Source organism: Chiloscyllium punctatum, chromosome 39 (genome assembly GCF_047496795.1).
Source record: "Chiloscyllium punctatum isolate Juve2018m chromosome 39, sChiPun1.3, whole genome shotgun sequence".
NCBI lineage: Eukaryota > Metazoa > Chordata > Chondrichthyes > Orectolobiformes > Hemiscylliidae > Chiloscyllium > Chiloscyllium punctatum.
Genome location: NC_092777.1, coordinates 26,995,856 through 27,020,745, shown reverse-complemented (window position 1 = coordinate 27,020,745; position 24,890 = coordinate 26,995,856). Strand labels below are relative to the sequence as shown.

The 24,890-nt window shown below is 40.5% G+C and overlaps 1 protein-coding gene across 1 annotated transcript in view; it reads left to right on the top strand.

Annotated features, from left to right (window-relative positions):
• Positions 1-20,626, top strand: part of LOC140463891 (heparan sulfate glucosamine 3-O-sulfotransferase 3A1-like) — a 160,481-nt gene extending 139,855 nt beyond the window's left edge. Inside the window, exon 2 of the mRNA XM_072558339.1 lies at positions 19,563-20,626. Within this exon, the coding sequence (XP_072414440.1) occupies positions 19,563-20,184 (622 nt within the window). The 3' untranslated portion in view covers positions 20,185-20,626. The remainder of the gene's footprint in view (positions 1-19,562) is intronic.
• Positions 20,627-24,890: the final 4,264 nt, after the last annotated feature.

The following is a 24,890-nucleotide window of genomic DNA, read 5'->3' as shown; positions in this document are numbered from 1 at the left end:
ATTATTTACGGTGTTCACTATTTTCACTCGCTCTGAAAGCTACTGAAAACTTGCAAATGCAGTTCATACTTTCCCAATTTTCTGCAAAGTTTCCAGCCTCCAGACTGCTGAGTGAGAGTTCTCCCTTATCAGCAAGAATATTAATGTTAATATCTGACATACTTCACTTCACAGCTTCCGACTGCGATTCTTCACCCATCAGCATAACTTTCATAAGTTATCGGAAGTGAACTAAATGCTGAGCTTTCATCGAATAATGGGTTGAATCTCCCCATTTTCAGACTGAGTCCAAAAGCAGGAGAGTTTCTGAGAGAGAAAGCCAGGGTTTACAAAGCCGCGAAAGGAATCTTCTGGCGATCAGGGAGCAAAGCTTCCCTTTGATGTAACAGCCCAGTTTACTTCAATCAACATTAACCTGGCCAAGGAAACACTGACTACACTATTAGAAGATCCAAAGACACATACACCAAACACCACTAACTTCATCAACAAGGAGAATATCATCAAGCTAGTGGACCTATGCCTTACCACCCACTTCACCTTCAACAACAAAACTTACAGACAAACCAATTGAACACCCTTGGGATCTCCGATAGCAGGGTTCTTAGCAGAGGCAGTAATGCAGAGACTTGACTTCAGCTCTGTCAACCATCCAACCCAAACTCTGGGTCCTATATGTAGATGACACCTTTGTCATCACTAAACGAAACAAGTGAGAGGAAACCTTCAAGACCATCAATAATCCCCTTACTGGCATAAAGTTCACTACAGAGGAGGAAAACAACAACAAACTGCCATTCCTAGATGTCACAGTAGAGCAAACAGCCAATGGGGAATTTCAAACCCGCGTCTACAGAAAAACAACACATACAGACCAAATATTGAACTACAGAAGCAAATCATCCCAACACCCACAAATGAAACTGCATCAGAATATTATTTCAATGAGCCAACACACACTGCGGCACAGAGGAACTATGCAGAGTAGAGGAAAATCACCTATACCGTGTATTCAAAAAGAATGGGTACCCAATGAACACAGTCCGCCGATTTCACAGCAACAAACCCAAACAAGCAGACAAACATGTCTAGAAACCCTTGGCACTCTCCCCTACATCAAAGACATCATGGAAATGACTGCCAGACTACTCAGACCCCTTGGCATCATGTTAGCCCACAAACCCACCAACACACTGAAACAGCAGCTGATGAACTTGAAAGACCCTATACAGACAATGAGCAAAACTAACGTCATTTACAAAATACTGTGCAAGGACTGTAACAAACTCTACATTGGACAAATAGGCAGAAAACTAGCCACCAGGATACATGAGCACTAAGTAGCCACAAAAAGACATGACCCTCTCTCACTAGTATCCTCACATACAGATGAGGAAGGACACCACTTTGACTGGGACAACACATGTATCCTAGGACAAAAAAAACAAAGACACGCATGAGAATTCCTAGAAGCATGGCATTCCAACCGGAACGCTATCAACAAACACATCGAGTTAAACCCCATCTACCACTCCTGAGAAAAGGAACAGGAAGTGATTTCACCACAGGAAACAACATCACTGCAGGAAATGACATCACCAACCCAAACATATAAATAGAAAGCAGGAATTTTCAGCATTGCTTCGCATGAGGGCCACTGAAGGTATTACCTAGTAAGGTAATGAACCATCTGGAAATGAACTTTTCAGCTCAGCGAGCAAACCTACAACCAAAGCTTCAACCTGAGCTACAAATCTTCTCAAAAATAGTGTATTGTCCCTTCTCATCCTGTCTGTATGGTAACCACACCATTCATCTTCAATTCTGTTAAGCTATTGTAATGGCTCTCAATTTTTTCTATTTTCACACAAGCACTCACATCAAAAACATTCTCGCAGTTGCTTCCTTTCCCAACCCATCTCCATCACATCTAGATCCAGATCCACTTTGATTCTTTCTAGTCCATTATCCACCTATAATCTTTGATAATCAGCTTCCACGTTTGGTACTCAACTCTCCAGTAATCTTTCTCAACTTATCCAATGCAACTGTCAGGCAGCTTCTGCAATATCTTGGATGAATCTTAATTTCATCCTACTAAACTTTGAAAAGATTACAGCTAGTCCCAATCCTCAATTCTGACAGAAAGATCATCCTGTCAAAAGCTCTGCTGTTATTTTGTTCAAAGTCTGATGTGTTCTTGGATTTATATGAACACTGAGACTGGGTTCCTACTGAGAACATATAGAAGAAGAATTATTTCTAGAACAACTAAGTATATTACAATTATATCATTGATATAGTTTAAGCTTAAGCTGGTTTATGATTGACTTGCTTGTTGGATAAAAAGTCCAGCAGCAGCAATACATGATGGTTTTAACATCTTCATGCAACAATATCACATGAGATAAATAACAGTGGTATCATCATCTAACTCTCCCAATAGGTACATACTTCCCTGATCTTAGATACATGCAGGATCACAACATACCCCTTTTCATTCAAATGGTAGGATTTCTGATGAAAAACATATGCATGGACACACATCAAGAATGACAGAGATGCTTTTGCAGATCTGATCTTTACACATTGCAATGCATTTCAGTGAATATGTACAAGACCAGATTGTGTTCTTTGGATTTTGCTGCATACTTCAATGTGCCATCTGCTCCTTTAGGTTGGTATAAACAGTTTATTAGGATATATTGTCTTCTGGTATTAATAAAATAGTTCCAGTGTATGAATCATCTTCTTAGTTTACTTGTAGATTATCATATCCAATTTGAACTTGTCTTTTGTTCTATCCGAGAATAGACCATTGCTTATTGTAATATTATACGATCTCATTGAGCACATTTCCTTTCCATCATTCCACATATCAATGTGTTGGTGTTATTGCTTTGTACACTTACACTTTGTCTGAATGAAGCTGGGATAATTATGTATATAAAAGCTGAAAGACCTGCGGAAGCTGGAAATCAGAAACGAAAACATAAATTTTGGGGAAAGAAACTTAACAGACCTGGCAGTAAAATGTGGAGAGAGATCACAGTTAATGTTTCGGGTACAATGACCCAAAAACCCAATTTCAGTTTTTCTTTCTAATTATCTATATGCTGTTCAATCAAACTTCTGCACCACTCTCTTTATTTTTTTCCACAAGGAATCAGGTGCATCCAGTTGGTTAGGAAGCATATGAAACAAAAGGCATGTACAACATATAATCGAGAAGTCTAGTATACAACTAACTTCATAATGAGAGGATTCAACATAAAAGTAAGGATGTTATGCTTTAGTTAAACATGCCATTGGTGACAGCACATCTCAAATATATATATACAGCTTCATTCTCCTTGTTTAAGGAAGAATGTAAGTGTGTTGAAGTTATTTCAGAGGAAGTTTACTAGATTGATAACTTAAATGAGTGAGTCATTTAATAAAGGTAGATAAAAACAAGCTAGGTTTGACAGGCACTGGTTTGAGATTACTTGCCCTTAGTCACTCTTTTTGGACAGAGAAGAGGAGAATTTTCTTTTTGCCTCAGAACTTTGTGCAGCATTCAAACTCTCTGCCTCAGACAGTACTGGAAACAGATTCAATATTTTTTAAGGCAGAGGTGGATAGATTCTAACTTGACAAACCGATCAGTTATGATCTTGTTGAATGGTGAAGCAGGCTTAACAGACCAAATGGTCTACTTCTGCTGTTTCATATGTTCATAGGTAAGTATGTAAGTAAAACGAAAAATCAAGCCTGTGAATTCTGAAGATTACCCTAACCTTGAGCTTATCTTCTATGAAATTCAAGATCTGGAGGGTATATAAGGTGAGAGCGGCAAGGTTTAAAAGGGACCTAAGGGGCAATGTTTTCATGCAGAGGATGGTGTGTATATGAATGAGCTGCCAGAGGAAGTGGTGAAGGCCGGTACAATTACAACATTTAATTACTACGTCGGGATGGGTATATGAATAGGAAGGGTTTAGAGGGATATGGACCAAGTGCTGGCAAATGGGATTAGATTAATTTAGGAAAGCTAGACGAGTTAGATTGAAGGGTCTGTTTCTGTGCTGTATGTCACTATGACTCTATAACTATGACAATATCTATTCAGTATGTTTCCAATTGTTGTCAGAGAAATATGAGGAATTAATTCTTCTCAAGCATTCATTTCCTAGAGTATTTAAGAATTTGGCTATTTTGTTGTCTTGATCATCAATTTGTAGATCATTGATGTACTATTCTTCATTTCAATATTTAGAACACTGCTAAAAGATCAGTAATTTGCCAACATATGTTGAGGATTTTACTCACCATTGTGGCTTATGTATCGTATCTTTGCTAATCTGCACTGCGTTCACTCTTTCTTGTCATCTTATTGCGCTGGGAGAGAGACTGTTGCAGCTGTAACACAGAAAATCCATGGTTGTCTGGAGATTACACTGTTAAATTCAATGAGAGTTAAGGTGATCACATTTAGATCAGATGGATTTCCTTCCCTAAAGGGTATTGGCGAACCAGATAGATTGGTACAACTATTTTAAATAGTTCATGGTCGCCATCACTAAGACTCACCTTTACATATTTTTAAAACTTATTAATTGCATTTGAATTCGACTAACTGCTTTGGTGGGTGTTGAACCATGCCCCAAAGCTTTAGCTCGGTCTCTGGATTATTAGCCTGGTGACATTACCCCTGCACTACCATCTGATGCTAGAATGTAATTAGTTCAATTATGAGGAAAAGTTTCACAGACTTGTGTTCCCTTTAGTTTGGAAGATTGAAGGGTGCACTAATCTAACTGAGTACAATCATAACCAATGTCAATATAGAACAGTAAAGCCAAGGAACAGACCCGTTAGTCCACCATGTCTGTGCTGATCTTGTTGCCATTCTAAACTAATCCCATCCAACCTGCATGTGGTCCATATCCCTCTTATCCCTGTCTGTTCATATGTCATGTGCCTCTTAAACATTGCTAGTGTATCTGCTTCTACTACCTCCCTTGGCAGCATGTTCCAGGCACCTACCATCTTCTGTGTAAAAAAACAAACTTTCCTTGTACATCTCTTTAAAACTTTCGCCCCCTCATTTTCAACCTACGACCCTAGTTTTTGACATTTCCATTCTTGGAAAAAGACTCAGACTGTTCACCCTATGCATGCCTGTCATGATTTTATATACTTCGATCAGATTGTCCTTCAGCCTGCGACATTCTCATGAAACAATCCAAGTTTATCCAACCTCTGCTTATAGCTTCTCCTTACAGATTCGTACACTGCAGCTTTTATCTTCTGTGGAGGATTCAAGAATTAAAAGAAGGCATGAGAAAGCCAAGCCATTCAGGAGTAAAGTGATGAAGCATGTCTTCATATAAAAGCACGAGAATCCCAGATATTGATAGGTTAACTAAGTGGGCAAAAATTGCCAATGGAACATAATGTGGGAAAATATGAAGTTCTTCATTTTGGAAAGGAGAATAAAAGAACAAAGCATTACTTAAATGGTGAAAAGCTGCCAGACAAAGGTGCTTGGATGTACTTCTGTGTGAAATATAGAAAGCTAGCATACAGACACTGCAGGTAAACAGGAAGGCTAATGGAATGTTGGCCTTATTTCTAGGGGATTGGAGTATGAGACCAGGGAAGTCTTACTACTATTGTCCAAGGTGCTGGTGAGAGACCACATCTGGCAGTTTTGGTTTCCTTGTTCAAGGAAAGATACCATTTCATTGCAAGTAGTTCAAAGAAGGTTCATTGGGACAATTCCTGATATGGAGGGATTGTCTTATGAGCAAAAACTAAACAGGTTTGACTCCATACTCACTGGAGTTTAGAAGAATGAAGTCTCATTGAAATATACAGGATTCTCAAAGGGCAAATGCTGACAGGATGTTTCCCCTCTTGGGAGATTCTAGGATGAGAGGGCATAGACTCAGAATAAGGGGAAGCTAATTTAAGATTGAAATGAAAAGGAATTTTTTTCTTTTACTCAAAGGCTTGTGAATCTTTGAAACTGCTTGCCACAGAGAGCTGTGGGGGCAGTGTCCTTATGTATATTTAAGGCTAAGATTGATAGATTTGTGATCAGTAGAGGAGTTGAGGATTACAGCCGAAAGGTGGGAAAGTGGCTGTGAAGAATGTTGGATCAGCCATGATCCTATTGAATGGCAGATGGTCAAATGGCCAAATGGTCTAATCCTGTTCCTATTTCCTATGGTCTTCTGTACAGCAAAAACCTCAAATCACTAGAAAAATATTATCAGTGTGGTCTCCACAAAATCCTGCAAATCCATTGGTGGGGTAGACAGTCCAACATCAGTGTTCTCTCTCAGCCCAATGGCCCTAGCATTGAGACACTTGCGACTGTTAAGCTGCTGCTTTGGGCAGACCGCATCATGTGCACGACTTCCAAACTAACTCTGTGCTGTGAGCTTCGTCACGACACGCAGCTACCAGGAGGCCAGTGGAAACACTTCAAGGAGGTCCTCAAAGCATCCCTGAAAACATACTACATCCCTATTGGCTCACAGAAATCTCTTGGCTAACTTGGCTGGAACTGGAGAAGAAGTGAATGGGAAGGTACTAACCATTGAATGTCTGCAATAGGTCCAGGTGGAGGCCAAGCACAAACAGTGGGAGAAGTGAGTGGGAACTCAAAATGTCCCAGCTGCTCACCTTTGCAAACACCATCTCCCTTACCTCCAGCAAAACATGTGGATCCAGTATGGGACTGTTTAGTCACCTCAGGACTCACAACTCTGGAGTGTAAGGAAGTCATTGATGGTTCCAAGGGTCTAGTTAAGAAAACTAGCCTGCTACTGCTGCAATAGCTCAGACCCTTGTACAGTACAATATTTTACAAGCAAGCCCTAAAGAAACTGCTGCTTACTACATCTATGAACTCTCATGAGTATTAGTTTAAATAAAAAAATAGGAAATAGTACTAACTTATTTTAACCATATCCTGTTGGTTATCAATAGTTTCTTAAAGGACGGAGGTGAGGTGAGATGCAAAGACGTTTGTGAAGGAATTACTGAGCTTCCTGGAATGTCAAAGATAAAGCTGCAAATGGTGGTGTGAAGGAAACAGGGGATGCAGGAGGTCAGAATTGGATGACAGATTTCACAGAAGATTGTCGAGCTTTATACGATAACAGGAGTCAGGAAGTGTGAGGCTATGAAGAGATTTGAAAACCAATATTTCAACACAGATTCATTTTGTGATGAATGGCTCAGGGTTATAAACAGATATACCACTGTTACCTGTAATTGTTAACTTTTTCTGTCAGACTCTTTCTGAGCTTCATCAAAGCCACATCTACATTGACAAAATCATGCTTTCAGAGGATTTCTATGTCATCAAAACTTATAGTAAGATTTTCAACTCGTTTTGCATTGGAATAAAATTGCTGTCACGTTTTATCTTTTATCCCTAAAGTGGTGTTTAGCCTAAAATAAAACATCTGGTGTAAACCTGACCAACATTCCATAGCCTCATGAATTGTTCACTTATCTAGGGTTCCAGCAGATTCCCAGCTAATTAAAGTCATCCTTTACGAATATCCACAATCTCTATGTTTGTATGCATCACACTAAGTGGTGCAGGCAAGTCTCTTTTCATTTGGGATTTAGCTATCAGAATGTAACCTGCTTTGCTGTGCAGTGCTATTATGAGCTGAAGTATTGTACACAAAGCTCTCCTTCAAGCAGTGCCAGCAGTTTTAATAAATAATTAAACTGTGCTTTTGACTTTTGAATTTGAAATTCCCTGAGCTTGAGAATAGATTGAAGTGGCAGAGAACAGCTGTAAATCATTAATAATCTAACCATACACAGTTGGCCTAAACCACAATCTTATAAACATGAACACATTAACTGTAAATACAAGAACCCTTTGTGTTTCACGAGAAGCAGCCAGGCTAACTCTTAGACCTTCAGTACCACATTGTTACAGATTCAAACAAATTCATGTTCAGCAACAATTATTCTGAAAACAAAGGTGATGTTGCAAACGAAAGCTCTCATCTATCCAATTAAATGTCTCTTGCATAAAGAGGTGGAAGAGACACAAGGAGCCAAATGGCCTCATCACCTACTGTAAGATTTTATGAAATTTTGCCTGTTTTGTTGGCTGAGTGAAGGATATTTTCAGGAACTTGGAGCAGAGCAATCTTCAAAGAATGGTGCGACTTAACTACCACCATCATAAATAAAAAGTTATTGAGCAACATGTTTCAACACTCAAGTCAAGAGATACACACATTCACCTTTAAAATCCAACTCATTGAGTCTCAATAATTATTGGAGATGACCCACACAAACATATGTCAACGTCACTAGTAAATCACTAACATAAAACAGGCAACTGTGGATGCTGAAAATCTGAACCAAAAACAGAAATTGCTGGTCACTGGAATGGAAACGTAACTTTGCTTTCTTTCCATAGATGCTGCCAGACCTGCAGAGTTTCTCCAGTAATTTCTTTTTTTGTTCCAGTAAATCACATTGTCTAAATGGGGCAAATTTGCTGCGATTATAGATATTCATTTCCTTTTTTCATATTAGCTCTGAGGTTTCAGGGAGAAAAGGGAAAATAATGAAATTATTTTCACTGCAATAAAATATTTAGGTACCAGTGATGAGATGAGGTGACACAATTTTCGTGAAGCAATTTCAAAAAATGATTTTAACACCGATGGAATATCTTTGCCAAACATTTATTCAAGACTGCTTCCCTTTGATATAAAATCAATTCCAAACAAAACTCATGGAACTACAGTGAAGACAAAAAGAAGCATCTGCCACAGATGTTCTTATTAACATTTGAGCGTGCCAGAAAATCCAATAGCTGTCAGGTACTTTTGTTCCTCTGAAAATATATTTATTCATAACGTTTATGAAAGTACATTCTCAGACAGTTGACCTTACATAAAGTGCAAATGAGATCAGTTTCTCTCAATACACGTGGCACTCTGAAATGCCTCAGCATGTTTGCAATTGCAGCTTTTATTTGTAATGTTCATTCCATGTCGAACAAACAGCATGAAAGATTCTAAGACCTCTTTATGTCCCACAGCAGAATAACCTTAGAAAGTGGCCTTTTCTTATTACACTTCTGGGGCAACTGACTCAAATTTTAGTGTCTTCATCAGCATGTAGCCCTGTGCCAGTCCAGTGGCTATCTGGCACTTTCTCATATTCTGTGGCGTCTTAGCTTTACATAATAATGACAATCACAGTGATAGACAACTTCATCTAGTCCATCCTGTAAGACCAATTAACGCAATGAAGAAGCAAAGCTGCAGTTTGTCATTCAAGTTGATTGGATTGAGTGAGTTTTGATGAGGAAAAGTGACAGCTCAACCTGGTCCAGTTCTTAGCAGGCTGTACTGAGACATTATTTTGAGAATCGGCCTACTGGCAAAAATCAGCCGATTTTAGTATTATTGCCTTGAAAGCCAATGTTTTTAAATGGCCAAAAGACAGTGAATGTACCCAGGCACAGTGCCTAACTTAACTAGCCTCTTGTCTGAAGGTGGCATGTTGAAACAGCCATTCCCATCACGTCATCTATTTTGCAATATTGGTGGCATCCATTAGTCTTGTAAGCCCATGGATCTGCGCCTGGGATGTCTTGGTGCAATCCTTGTTGGTAGAGCAGGGTCTGTTGTGGCTGTAGAGACCCACATGGGAATGGCAGTTTTGGCTGCAGTGACTGCACTTGAAGGTGCTGTCCTCCAGTGTTGACTTGGTGCTGTTTTCTTGGTGAGTGCACTTTTCTTCAGCAGAAAGCCTCAGCTTCTCTTCTCTTTTTAGACTTATGCGTAATTCCAGCCCCCAGAAAGAGCGATCGCTTTCAAAGTGCTCCCACCTCTCGACATTCATGTTCAGTGACTCTCTTGCATGTCTCTCTTGCAGACACTTTTGAAACAAAGATGGGGCTGCCCTTGTGCTCTCTTGCCAGAGGCCAGTTCTCCGTAGTGCAGGTCTTTCGGGATCTTCCCGTCTGACATGCTGTGTACATGGCCCAGCCGGTGGAGACAGCATTGTTGGAGCAGCGTGAAGAAGCTGGGTATCTGGGCATGGGTCAGGACCTCATTGTTGGTGACTTGGTCAGTCCACTTGATGTCCAGGATGTGCCTCAGGCTGTGAAGGTGGAAGGCGTTGAGACACTGCTCTTGTCTGGAGTAGAGGCTCCAGGTCTCGCTGCAGTAAAACAGTGTGCTGAGGATGCAGGCCCTGTCGACTGCAACCTTGGTGTGCATCGTTAGCTTTCTGTTCTCCAAGACTCTTTTTGACAGCTTGACGAATGTTGAGGCTGTTTGTCTGACCCATCTGTTGACCTCAGAGTCCAGGGAGAGACTGTCCATGGTGGTGGAGCTAAGGTATGTAAATTCGTGGACTACCTCCAGCTTGTGGTTGTTGATGGTAATGGCAGGGGGATGCACAGCGCCTTGACTCAACACGTTTGTTTTCCTCAGGCTGATGACCAAGCTAAACTCCTGCAGGCTCTAGAGAAGCTGTCTGTGAGGCATTACAGTTGCTCGCCCAAGTGTATTGCCAGTGCTATGTCGTCTGCAAACAACATGTCCCTGATGAAAATGAACCTTGGTTTTCTCCCTCAGCCAGGACAGACTGAACAGCCTCCCGTAATACATAATTTTGTACTATATAATAAAATGACAAACAATCCTAACTTGAATGACGTGAATTCACAGAATCCCTACAGTCTGGAAGCAGGCTTTTCAACCCATCCCAATCCTCTGAAGAGCATCCCACCCAGACCCATTCCCCTACCCTTATTCCTGTAACCCAGCATTTCCCATGGCTAATCCACCTGACTTGCATAGGCCTGGATGATATGGGCAATTTAGCATGGTCAATCTACCTAACCCACACATTTTTGGACTGTGGGAGGAAACTGGAGCACCCAGAAGAAACCCATGCAGACACAGAGAATGTGCAAACTCCACGTAAATGGTCACCCGAGGGTGGAATCGATCCCGGTTCCCTGGCGCTGTGAGGTAGCAGTGCCAACCACTAAGCCACCGTGCCACTACTTTGAACCAAGGTCAGTTCTGAGCCTTCCCATAGTTCCAACAGAACAATCACTGCCTGAGGATTTTCCAACCAAACCTGTTTGCCCTATTCAAAACCCATTTGTAAATTGTCAGAAGTCTAATGTGTTAAATTACCAGCCACATTGTGCACTGCCTTTCCTTGTAGGGAAACTGGGACAAGGAATGTGGAGTTTAAATAGGTGTGATCTTCATTTATAGCCCAGTTAAGATGGAGTGAAGGAAGAATTTCTTCTCTCAAAGAATAATGAACATGTGAAATTATATACTGCAAGGGCTGTTGAGGTGGGTTGTTAGGTTTATTAAAGATGCAATAGATTTTTAATCTATAGGGGCACCAAGGGTTACGGGGAAAAGACAGGAAAGGGAAATTGAGGATTGTCAGGTCAGCCATGATCACATTAAATGGTGGAATAGACTCAATGGACTGAATGACCTGTTTGTGCTTCTAAACTTATGGTCTTATAAATAGTGACATGGGAGTGAGAAGAACTGAATGCAGTTTCTGGATGTCCATGTGTGTTGCACTGTCAGTCATACCCACTTCCAAGAATATATGGTGATCTGTTAGCACAAGCACATTTAAAGATCCTGTTTGAAAAAGAATAGATCAGTCTTAAAACTCCTTGAACATTTGTTTTTAGTTGTTTTTTTAAAAATTCTTTTTCGGCAGTTATTTTAGAGCAACTGTTATTACAATAGTTCTGCTTCCTGACCTCTTGTTGTACAGTTTCATCACTGTCAATAATAGATGTCCCCAAAGGAAATCTCTCATCTCAGCTTTCAGTAGAAGAAAATGAAGAGCTGAAGAGGAAAGTAGGGTGACTGCTTTTTTCCATGCACCTGCTGTCCTGTCCTCTCAGGAGTATAGGGTGAAGGAGCTGCCTAAGAAGCCATGGGGGCTTGCTGAAGCTCGATCTGTAGATCGTATACACACCAGCTGTGGTTCACTGGTGTTGGGAGAGTATACTTCTATGGCGGTGGAGCATTGAAAAACAGCCTGTCCATCCCCCGCAGCTTTTCCAGTAAATTTTATACCTGAATTTATAATTTGTAGCTAATCTGTATCCATATTGGAATATTGACCCTCTTGTCTCAACTATAAAGTCTAACAAGGATCCAGTTTCATATACTGTCTGTATGCTGTTTCAAGTAGATCTGGAGTGGTAGTATGGGTACTACCATTGGTAGCAATATCCTTAGCAAGGGAAACTTTATTGTGGCTCCTGTTCTTCATCATTCCATTCTTGCCCCTCCTGTAAGTATGCTGCTGTGGTCAGTCATTGATATAATATTTGCACAGTCAGGGACTCTGCCCTACTGATACAAATTTTCTTTTGCTCTCAGTTAATGTGTGTCTTCTAACATGATAAGGAAAAGAGATAGGAAAGTGTATCAGTTATTTTAACATAATTTTTTAATGGTACAATAAACTTCACTGGGGGAGTCTGGAAGGGAAATATTTGGGCATGTTGTAAATAATTGGCTAGATTTGTCCTGGAGAGAAATTCACTCACTTCTTGCCATCTCAATAATTTCTGTTCTGAGCAAGGTGTTCCATTGGGTGACATTCTTGATCTGTTACCCATTAAGGTCCTTAAATGACCAATTATTGGCCACTTACAAGTTCAACTCAGCTCTTCTCTGATTATCTGTGGTGAGCAAGAAATGTGACTAGTTTCAACTAGGAACCCATGGCAACCTGTCTGTCTGCCTGCCTGCCTGTCTGCCTGCCTGCCTGTCTGTCTGCCTGTCTGCCTGCCTGCCTGTCTGCCTGCCTGCCTGTCTGTTTGCCTGCCTGTCTGTTTGCCTGTCTGCCTGCCTGTCTGTCTGCCTGCCTGTCTGCCTGTCTGTCTGCCTGTCTGCCTGCCTGTCTGTCTGCCTGTCTGTCTGCCTGCCTGCCTGTCTGTTTGCCTGCCTGTCTGCCTGTCTGCCTGCCTGCCTGCTGGGTGGGAGGTTAGACATCCAGTTGCCCTAATCTGGGGAAAGTCGAAGTGAGAGTGTGCCTCCAAAACCCCCTCCCTGCCCTTTCCTCTGATGTTTTATTCATTCTTGGGATGTGGACATTGTTGGCTGGCCCAAAATTTATTACCCATCCCTAACTACCCTTGAGTGGTGAGCTGCTTTCATGTACATCTGAAATCCATTTGCTATAGTTAGACCCACAGTGGAACAAATTACAGGATTTTGACCCAGCAACATTGAAGTAATGGGGACATCTTCCAAAATCAGTAGCGTATGGATTGGAGTGAACTTGCAGGTGTGGTGTTCCCATGCACTTGCTACCTTTTGACTTTCTAGATGGAAGTAGTCACGGGTGTGGAAGGTCTGCCTAAGGAGCCTTGGTGAATTACTCCAGTGCGTCTTGTAGATGGTACACACTGATTCTATTAAGTGTCAGTGGTGGAGTGGCTAAATGTTTGTGGATGTTGTGCCAATCTAATGGACTGCTTTGTCCTGGAGGCTGTCAAGCTTCTGAACTTTTGTTGGAGCTGTGCTTATCCATACAACTGGGGAGTATTCCACCACATCTTTGACCTGGAGATGGTGGACAAGCTTTGGGAAGTCATGAAATGAGTTACTTGTTACAAAATTCTGAGACCGTGACATACTCTTTTAACTACGTATTTACATGGTTCAGTTCAGTTTCTGGTCAATGGTAATGTCCAAGATGTTGTTATTAACGGATCAGGAATAGTGATACCATTGATGTCAAAGGTCAATGGTTAGATTCTCTCTTGTTGGAGATGGTCTTTGCCATCTTCAAGAGCGGTTTGGTGAGAGTTGAAGTGCAGGTGGCAGGGTTCTAGATGAGTTGAAGGTTGGAGAGTGTGTTAAGTGTGAAGAATAATTAAGGAATAATTAAGTCTAGTGTTTACAAAGGCATTTATGAGAGTTTCAGCCAAACATCACCTGAGGCAGATTGGGATCAGATGATGTCTTTGAAGTGGAGTAGTGTAATCTTGTTGATGGAGTGGATGTGCGGTTAGGAGGTTAATATCAAGCTCAAATAGGATGCCAAGGTTGTGAATGGCCTGGTTCAGAAAGTTGCCAGAATCTGTGCTGGTGTTTGTGGTGAAGGTTAAAGACAGTGTTTGCTGTCTTCCTGATATTTTATTGAAAATTCTGTTAATCTAATATTGAATGTTTGATAGTCAATTTGACAAACTCAAAGGCAGTGGAGTGTTCAGGAGGAATGATAGTGAGATGGAGTTGAGTATTGTTTCCATGCATGTAGAAATTGAAAATCTTTTAGTTGATGTCATCTGAACTTCTTGTTCTGTTTTTCCTAACATTTCTCTGACACTGAATAATCAATCCTTTGCTGAGGCCTCGACATCTTCCCTTTACACTCCCATCTTGATTATCTTCTACCTCAACATGACACTGAGCTCTTCATCCAAAGCCTGCACCTTCCATTCACTATTCCATCAGGAATCTGTGTCCTGCACTGCAGACCCTTGCTCCCTTTTTGAGAATGATTTTATCTCCTGATTCCTGTTGTGTTGTGCTTTGTCTTTAAGAAAGTTCAACTTTAAGGATTCCATATGCTGTGTGTATACAATATTGTGATCCTGTGAGTTGGCTTTGGGTTTGCAACCTGCATGCGCACACTTCAGTTGGTTTACTAGTTATGAAGCAGACGTTACGGTAATAAACTAACCTGTGGAGCTAATTCATTTCTGATGAGCAATTTGACCATTTTCATGTTGGACCTCAGCTGGAATATTGTGTACAATTCTGGGTCCCGTGTTACAGGAGATTTAGTGGTAAATTGTAGAGAGGGAAACCAGATGTTAGACCCTTGTGGAATGCTGGCAAAGTTGACAAAGTTCAGACACACATATTCACACTTATGCTTGATGTCCTTGAAAATACTTTGTACAGATATAAGTTCTGAGGTGACCTGTTGTGCTAATCGTGGGAATTTATGATTTGCACTATCCACATGTGCATATATACAAATACCACGAGTGATGGGATTTACATCATCAGCTGCCTACCTAGCCTGAGCAAATGTTAATATTAATTAGAGTCACATAGTCTGCTAAAGAAATGAATATAAAAATAATAAAAAGAAGCATAGGAATAAATAGATATAATGTGTGTGACTTTTAAAAATGAGGGTGGTCCAAGGCAACATGACAACAGATATTACATTAGTACTGAACATTATCCCAGAATCTGGCAGGATATTTCACTTATCTATAATGAAAGTTCATTTAAGAGCCACGTCTCCATTTCAGGGACAATTGTCTATTCAGCTTCTAAAAGTTCATTTTGATGGTTTGCCAAGGCTCCTCACTTATCAGATTTGATTTTAAAAAGCTGTGGTCTTGTTTCATGATCAGCCAACTCGGAAACCTCTCTTTGACCTATAATTCATTACAACAACGCTTAGTGGCTGAAACTTCTTAACATGCTTGTAGAAAATGTTGAACTGGCCAACATTGCTTCAACTGATCTGCACGACAATTGTTGTACAACAATCTATCATTTCAGAAAACTTCTGCCTTCAAATTTTGCTTCACTCAATTACTCAAACAGACTCCCTTTCAAAGTGAACACAGCAATTCCCCACAGTACTCCCCCAACAAGAAATGGACTATTAAACTGGAAAGATGTCACAGCCAATCAAGTCAGATGATGCCTTAAATGTGAGGTGGAGAAACCTTGTACAATTTTGCCTCCCTCGTCTTGACCTCAATTGAGACTAACCAACTCAACAGCACAACAGGATCCAAAACTGAGACTCTCTCATTGGTTCTGCGGGGGCTTTATTTGAAACAGCTCCAAAGTTTATGAGATCACATGGGTTATTGGAGACATTGAGCACCATGCTATAGTGTAAAAAATAAGTGAAACACAGAAACACCTGTTCTGGTCTAAACTGGACCAGTGTACAAAATGGGTTTCATTATTTCATCATGGAATATTAGATTAGATTCCCTACAGTGTGGAAACATGTCTTTCAACCCAACAAGTCCATACCGACCCTCCGAAGAGCAACCCACCCAGACTCATTCCCCTACATTTACCCCTGACTAATGCACCTAACTCTATGGGCAATTTAGCATGGCCAATTCACCTAATCTTCGCATCTTTGGACTGTGGAAGGAAACCGCAGCAGCCGGAGGAAACCCACGCAGACACAGGGAGAATGTGCAAACTCCACACAGACAGTGCCCGAGGCAGGAATTGAACCCGGGTCCCTGGCGCTTTGAGGCAGCAGTGCTAACCACTGGGAAAAAAAAGCATTAAAACATGGAAATGATTAAACTGGTCCAAAATAATTTTGTACACTTTTCTGTACTGGACATAAATGAGTTTGGACTGGTACCAAATTTCCATGTTTTACTGTGATTTTGTTTTCTTTCACATGCCTACAGACACCTGGTTTTGGCAGAAAATAGCTGCAAGGCACCAGAATTTAGTGGGATAGCTTGTGCCCAATCTGCCCAGACATCCCATTGCCAAATCCGTGGAAACCATTTTAAAGCAGTAGGCCTCTTAGCTATGCAAAATAGGCATTCTTGAAAGACCCCACTGAGAAACCAGTTCAAAAGTCATATGACACCAGGTTAAAAGCCAACAGATTTATTTTGAGTCATAGAGTAATACAACTTTAAAACAGGCCCTTCGGCCCAAACTGCTCCATGATGACCATGGTTCCCACTCAGTTAGTTCCCAATTGCCTGTATTTGGTCCATATCCCTCTAAACCCTTCCCATCTGTGTACCTATCCAAATGTTTTTTACATGTTGCTATTATGCCTGCCTCAACCACTTTTTCTGGCAGCACATTCCATATAAGCACCACTTTCTGCAAGAAAAAGTTGCCTCTCAGGTCCTTCTTAAATCTTCCCCATTTCACCTTAAACCAGTGCTCTCTAGTTTTCACTTCCCCATCCCTGGGAAAAAGATTACATGCATTTGTTCTATCTATGCCTCTCATGATTTTATACACCTGAATAAAGTCACCCCTCATTCTCCTCCGTTCCAAGGAATAAGGTCCTATCCTGGTCATCCTCTCCCTCAAACTCAAGCCTACTAGTCCTGGCAGCGTCCTTGTAAAACTTCTTTGCATTCAGTTTGACTATGTGTTTCCTGTAACAGAGTGACCAAAACTGTACACAGTACTCCAAGTGCGGCCTCACCAACAACTTATACAACAGTGAGAGGAGGAGCCTTGCCGAATGCAGGAGCAGCACTCTGAAAGCATGTGATATTAAATAAACCTGTTGGATTGTAGCCTGGTGACACATCACTTCTGACATTGTTCACCTCACTCCAACACTGGCAGCTCCACATCAGAGAAACCAGTTGACAATAAGCAGTGTGGGTGACCTGCCCTGGTTATAAGTCTTCAGCATCCCTGTGAGCATCAAAGGCGTGTAACTTTTAAAAATGATATGACATAAAGGGACCAGAGTTGCCCTCTGAATGCAGTGGAAATACAGAGTTGGCACAGGTACTATGATTAGCTGTCACCGGTCTTTTACCTCAGCCTGTCCTTGAGGTCAGGAGTCTATGAGGCCGATGGTCCACCGTTAGTGTCATTGCTGTTTGTGGAGTTGTAGCCAGCTCTAGTGGCTCACAGGGAGTATGCTAAAGAGGAGAAAAGACAAGTGCCATCAATTCACAGGAGTATTATTGCATCTATTGATTGTACACGCTAAACTCCAGATAGTGTACCCAAGTTAGCCCCATGCTACAGGCTTGCTATTAAAAAGATTTTTAAAAGTACCAGCTAAATTCTAGAAAATCCACACTGAACGAAACTCTGTCACAATGATAGAAGGCTCATGTTAACAAAAGCCAGGCCTAACTGTGTTTGAAATAAACCAAGCAAATCATGTCTTTCACTGACAGTGTTTACGCATTACAATGACAAAATCTTAAACCATTCATAAAATACTCAGTGGTCATGTTTTTAAAAAGCACTTACAGAGCATGGAACTTGGTTCAGTCTGTTTGAGAAGCAGCCACACATAATCACTATTGTGAGTAATCTGTGGTTTCAGAAAGCATTTTGTTGCTTTTGTTTAAGTTTCAATCACTGAGTGAAAATGAGGGGTTGCTGTACAAAGACTTGCAAATTAGATTTTTTTTTATTTGGAGTTTATGAAAATCCTGTCTGAACCATAAAATTTCTTGGCAAGGTAGTTCTGATTTTTCCTCAGAGTAAAGCCGAAGTGAATGCATTGTGTAAACAGTGAGATCCCACTGGACCCAGCATTGTGCTTTAATTGGTCGAAATCTCAGGAGCAAGTCAAAGATTGGCTCAATCAGAAGGAACAAAGGATCATTGCACATTCAGCTATAAAGGAACAGTAAAAAATAATCAGTAGGTTCCTTGGGGCCGTCAACTCCGATACTGGACATAAATGAGTTTGGAAGCTGAAACAGAAACAAAGTTATCTTAATTAATTGAGGAGAGAGGAGCTGTAAGAGGAGAATGAATAGTCCAAAAGGGGAAAGGTTGGGGATTGAGTTTAAGAGTAGCAAATGCCAATCAATGTGCACAAATTCAGGGAATGAAGAACAAATACTGGGAATGAAATATTGACAGTACTAAGCTACAGTATGTACTACAGAATAGCACTAAAAATAGAAAGATTTCAACTGTAGTTGAGTATAACATGAAGATTCTGCTTGGAATAATGTTAGCATTTGCAGCCTCATAGTCAATGCCTCAATGTCTTGCTCTTCTTTATCTCTCTGTGTCCTCCAGTCCTTCAACCTTCCAACAACTCTACATTCTTCCATTAAATGGGTATATTCTACCTATTGCTGGTCATGCTTTCAGCCATCTGGACCCAAAACTCTTGATTTCTTTCCCCAAAGCTCTGCATATCTCCATCTCTATTCCATCCATTAAAATCTTCCATGAAACTTCTTGATTTGATCAAATTTCTGGTTCCTTGTTCTAAGCATTCCTTCTGCTCATTGTCAGTTTTGTTTGTCTGGTTGTGTTCCTGTATAAACACATTGGAATGGCTTACAGCTTTGAAAGCTTCAATATAAAATACAACTTCATGTTGGTAGTTCATGAAAACAATCAGCACTCAGCAAGAAAGTCAAAAGAGGCCTAGTGCCTGGCACAAGAAATGAGAGAAATAAAGGAAATAAATTCTTCTTTCATTTTTATCGAACTGTTGTCCAAAGTGTTACTTCCATAAAATAAAAGCTCAGAAAGCGATATCTAGAATGATGAGGTGGAAAGGCCAACTTCAGCAAAAGCATAACTAGAGTATTGGTGGATCGGTTGCTATCACACCCCTATTTGATTTTACTGTCTATTGATTTGAAAGGGAAAGAAAATTGGGTGCAGATATTTAGAGGAAGCCAATTTGTCTCCTGTAAACGATGAACTGTATTTCCATTATATCCAAACAGAATTCTAGCATGATTAAAATATTTGAATTCTAGATAATTTTTCTGACATGATTTTTTTTCAAAATATAAATTTATGTTTCTACAGGGGTCTGATGCCCAAAACACTGGATGGACAAATCACCATGGAGAAAACACCAAGTTACTTTGTTACTAAGGAGGCAGCTGCCCGAATCTATGCAATGTCCAAGGATGCCAAGCTAATAGTGGTGGTTCGGGATCCTGTCACAAGGGCGATTTCTGACTATACACAAACTCTCTCAAAGAAACCGGATATCCCCAGTTTTGAGAGTTTGGCCTTCAAAAATAGGACTACAGGCCTGATCGACACCTCATGGAGTGCTATTCAGATTGGCATCTATGCCAAGCACCTGGAGAATTGGCTCCTTTATTTCCCAATGGGCCAGATTCTGTTTGTGAGTGGTGAGAGGCTGATCAGTGACCCAGCCGGAGAACTAGGCAAAGTACAGGACTTTCTGGGTCTGAAGAGAATCATCACCGACAAACATTTCTATTTCAACAAGACCAAGGGCTTCCCCTGCTTGAAGAAGCCAGAGGGCAGCAGCAAGCCCCACTGTCTGGGCAAAACTAAAGGCAGAACCCATCCCAACATTGACCCAGAGGTCGTTCAGAGACTGAGAGACTTTTACCGGCCTTTCAACATGAAGTTTTACCAAATGACAGGACAGAATTTTGGTTGGGATAACTGAAATACGAAGCATGTAAAATATTACCAATAAGACTTTTTGAGTAAAATAATAAGATAAAAAGATATACTGAGTAAATTTGGACGTGATGCTGTTGGAAGCAAGGCTATTTTATCCTGATGTTCAAATATGCATTTTTGCATTATTTATTTAAACTATTAGCTACATATTACAAAAGGTTATAGAATGAGCACTCTAGCACATTTGCATTAGAGTTCAGTTTAACTTGGAATTATTTAGAAGTTTTTTGACACTTGTTATCTCAAAATTATAAATCTTTTCGCAGAAATTGTTATTTTTACAGAGTTGCTAATTCTTTGTATTATCTTAATATTTTATTCACAGATTGCTTTAACTGAGGGTGCTATTTTCTGTATTGGGTAATTTCTTTTACCTCATTTATGAGTTTTTGAAAGCACACATTTAATAAAGGTTACGGGTATTTATAACAGTGTCATTTGCAATCAGCAGTCACTATTTACTTCAAAGACATGGCATGACTATCTCCTTGCCTGTTTATGTGAGTGATTGTAAACTTTTGTGAATGAAGCAGTCATTTCAGAAATAATGGAGAAAGTTTGGTTTTAGCTCATAAATGAGCATGAAGATACTGATGTGGAATTAACTCGTGTCCAATTGTTACAAAGTAGGTAACACAAAAACATTGTGATGTTACTTACTGTAACAATTCGATATCCAGCACTAAGTGGCTGCAAGCCAGATCACAAGGTGCAGAATCTTGAGGTGTTAACAGGAATTCTCACTGGCCTGGAATACTTAAAACAAGCCTTCACCTCAAAGAAGTTGTGCAATTTGGATTTGAAAAAGTAAAGGAATTCATTGAAGAAGCATTAGATTTGAGAAAGACAATGAAATAGTATAACTTGACAGAGAGCTCAGTTCATGGTTCTCTGGTAGCATACTGGAGTCCTTGGTGCAGGAGATGGTGAAGAGGAGAGAGGTCCTCCAGATAATCCCTTCAAAGGAAGTAGATCATTGAACAGGTCAATGCCAGGAGGCTACTCACAAGGAGCTGAGGGCAGTGCTGAAATTAGTTCAATGATCTCCCATGAGTGATCAAGGTCAGTAAATGCATCTTCAAATGTGTCATTCCAATAACTCCACGACTAGCTTTTCACACTGCTCAATGCAACAAATTACAATCAACCACCTGTAAATAATTTCCATACATTACAAGTCATATGTCATATTCATAGCTTCACCTGACCCTCTACAAACTTAATACTGCTGCAAGTCTTACCTGAAGTCAAACAGCGTTATCTATTCAGCTATGACAATTACATCAACCAGATCATGCTACCATAGCCACAGCCTCACTTCCATATTGTATGCAATATATAACCAAAGGCAGCAGCATCTAACAGGGAGGGGACAGCTTTGTATTCACAGCTCTATAAATGATACAGCACTCACCATCATTGGAGCAGGAAGAACTCAGGCCATGACCAGTGGCAGGGCTGCAAAGGTTGAAGATAATGAAATGTACATCTCCAATCCTCCTCCTCAAATCCCGCTTTCCCTCAAGCTCATAATTTCTTCTGATTCCAGGTTACAGATGGTGTAAGTGTGCAGTTTTTGATTTTTTTCCCCACCACAACTCTATACTTCCAGCTTTGTTCTAAATATCCAAGGACTGACATATCACCAGGCAGTGGGTCCAGGAGTCTAACGGCTACAAGGAAACAAAAGCAGCTCAGGTGCCGCATGCACTATAGAGGGTGAAAAGGTTTTTTTAGTATACGTTGAGCTTTAATTTGTGAGGAAAAATGAATAGCCAAGGTGCGGAGAAGTTATGAGACTTCATTCTCAGATAAATAAAATGTCCTTCTGTGGTACCTTAAAACAGGATGGGTGTTTGATTGTTCCTCCAATTTTGAATTGGCTGAATGGATTGCAACTGCTGGAGTTATGAGATATAGTAATGCAAGTACCAAGAATAGGCAGCTCAAACTGCCCAGTCCTGAAGATCAAAGATATTCAACAGTGTGTGTCCAACACTTTCTAACTTCATTGTTTCATTGCATGGTTGACTTTAAGGCGGTTACCTTAAACTGGAATGAAAGGAGATTCATTCATTCATTCATTCATTCATTTATATGCTGTACCTAAAGGCAAGACCTTGTCCTTGTCTGCTGATACTTTATCCTGAAGGAGATATCAATGCACAAATTATGACACATTATAAAATATTGGGAGCAATGCTTTTAACTCATTTTCCCCAGTACAGATCCATAAATAAGTTATCTTAGCCAGATTATATTGTGCATTGTAGATTGGTATAAAACATTGTTTTGAGATCCTGAAGTCTGGCATTTGCTGAAAAAAGATCGGAGAGTTAGATCCACACTCTGTTACTCCTGTCTAAACAATCCAGGAGTCTGTGAAAAGAAAGGGGGCACATTGTGAGTTATAAATTGCTCCAGGATGCTGGATAATTCATGCCACTCCTGAAAAAAATGCTCACCCAGACCTCATTTATGTGCTGAGACCCCATATTATTGAGATTGGTTTTGGTTGTTTAAGTATGCACTGCCATTTACAATTGAAAGTGGCAAGCCCACAGAGCTGAGATTTTATCTGTTGTTGTGCTTTGTCAATTACAGCATATTGCATCCTGCCTCCACTGTTTGACATGCAAGTAATCCTATGTTGCGGCTTCCCTGTCTTCATCCCTCATTATCACATATTCCTGATGCTGTTCCTGGAATGCCCTGTTCCCCTCTTATTGAACTTGAGTTGGTCCCCAGCTTGATGGTAGAGTGGGGCATTTGCTGGGCCATGAAGATACAGATTGTGGTTGAATTCTAATTCTGCTCTGATTTGGCCCACTGAATCTCTTGGAACCCCAGTTGCTAGATCTGTTTAAAAAATGTTTCCTGCAAAGTTGGTACAAAATATGATGGGAACATGGTAGTTGTATTTCGAGTCTGTGGGACTCGTCTTCCAATGTTGGACACAAGTCCCTGGACATTATTAAGGAGCACTTTGCAGAGCCAACAGGACTGCATTTGAGTTGTAAGTTTCTGGTGTCTAAGTCAACATCAAGTTGTCTGTCTGATATCATTCCTTACCTGAGGCTTTGTAGCAGTTTAGTACAACCAAGTGAATTTCTGGACCATTGCAATGGGTTTGGAATCTCACATAGGCCAGATCAAGTCATGAGAGCAGATTTCCTTCTCTAAAGGGCATTAGGGGAAAGAGGCCCATTTTTATATAAGTGACTTCATGGACACTACTAGACCAGATATGAATTCAGGATTTCTAAGTTGAGTTCAAATTCCATAATCAAACCTACCTCCCCTGATCATTAGCCTGAGGCTCTGGATTACTAGTCCAATAAGATAACCACTATAACCACACTACCAATCCAGCACCTCACCTTCTGTGCTGCAACTATTGTGATTCTATAAAAGGGAACTTTTAAAGCTCCAAGTCGTTTTTTAACATTTCTAAAGTTAACATTTAACATTTCTAAAGTTTTATTTATTTTTCCGATTTTATCTTCCTGTATTGTAACTTGTATTTCTCTTTCTGAACTTAATTTGAATCCAGTTTACCAAATTTTCTTGTTCTTCATTTTGTTTTTTGTATATTTCTAACTATCACCAGCTAAGGAGATAGATTATCTTCCAGCCATTTCCCCAAGGTTCCAGACAGCTCCAAACATCTGTAAGTGCAAAGGACAACACATTGCAGATTTCAAAATACACCTCGTTACAAAAGTAATGATGGCATTCATAGAAAAGCTTTGGCTCCCTAATGCTGATAGCTAATGGATTAGTGGCAACTTGCCACTCCTGTTATTTCTGATACTTGCTGCACAATGCATGCTGTATCCCATTTTGATGAGGGAATTAGCAGTGGCAATATCTTCATGCTCAGAAAGTACGTAGAGTGGAAAGATTATCTTCAGTCAGCAGACAAACCTAATTTGATGCTACCCCAGCCACTTGGACCTTTTCACTTAAGTCAGTGGCTACTATTAACCAGGTATAGTTGGAAGTGAATTTAGCAACTTGAGATGGCACCTCCACTGTTGCTAAAAGGCAGCACCAATGACTTGTGGGCTATCGGCTGATTAATCTCGAATGGCTATTTTTAATTTGTAGGTGTCAATAACATTAGGCAAAGGCTGCACATGACAAAGGCATCAATTGCTATTGCAAAGCCCACTTTATTGGATTATGATATATAGGTTATAGTAGTAATTCTTTCTCACTCCTTTTCAGTAAAGATGAAAAGCTATTCCAAGAATCAGGGGAGGACAGCTATGAGAAGGTGGCCTTATCTTACAGGAACACTTCACTTATCTCTCTATATGTTAGGAGCTCTTTGTAATTCAGTGGGTTCTTCACCAAGAAGAAGCAAGCAGTTTCAGATTAGTGTATATTTGGCACTGTCAGTGACTGAGGAGGTGACCGATTTATTTGTCCTCAAATCCTTCCAGGCTGGAACGCATGACATAGTGAACACATTGCTGTTCACTGCCCGATGCTGCATCAGAGAAATGGCACAGGAAGTAGGTTTTAGGAGGAGAAACTTTGTTATCTTTTCTGTAAAAAAACGATGCACAGGGGAGCATGCAGGCACCTTTACCAAGCCGATGAGCTTCCCTTTGGACCAGGTTGCCATCGACAGAACACACACAGCTTTGTAAACTATAACGTGTACTGAAACTGCAAAGGAGT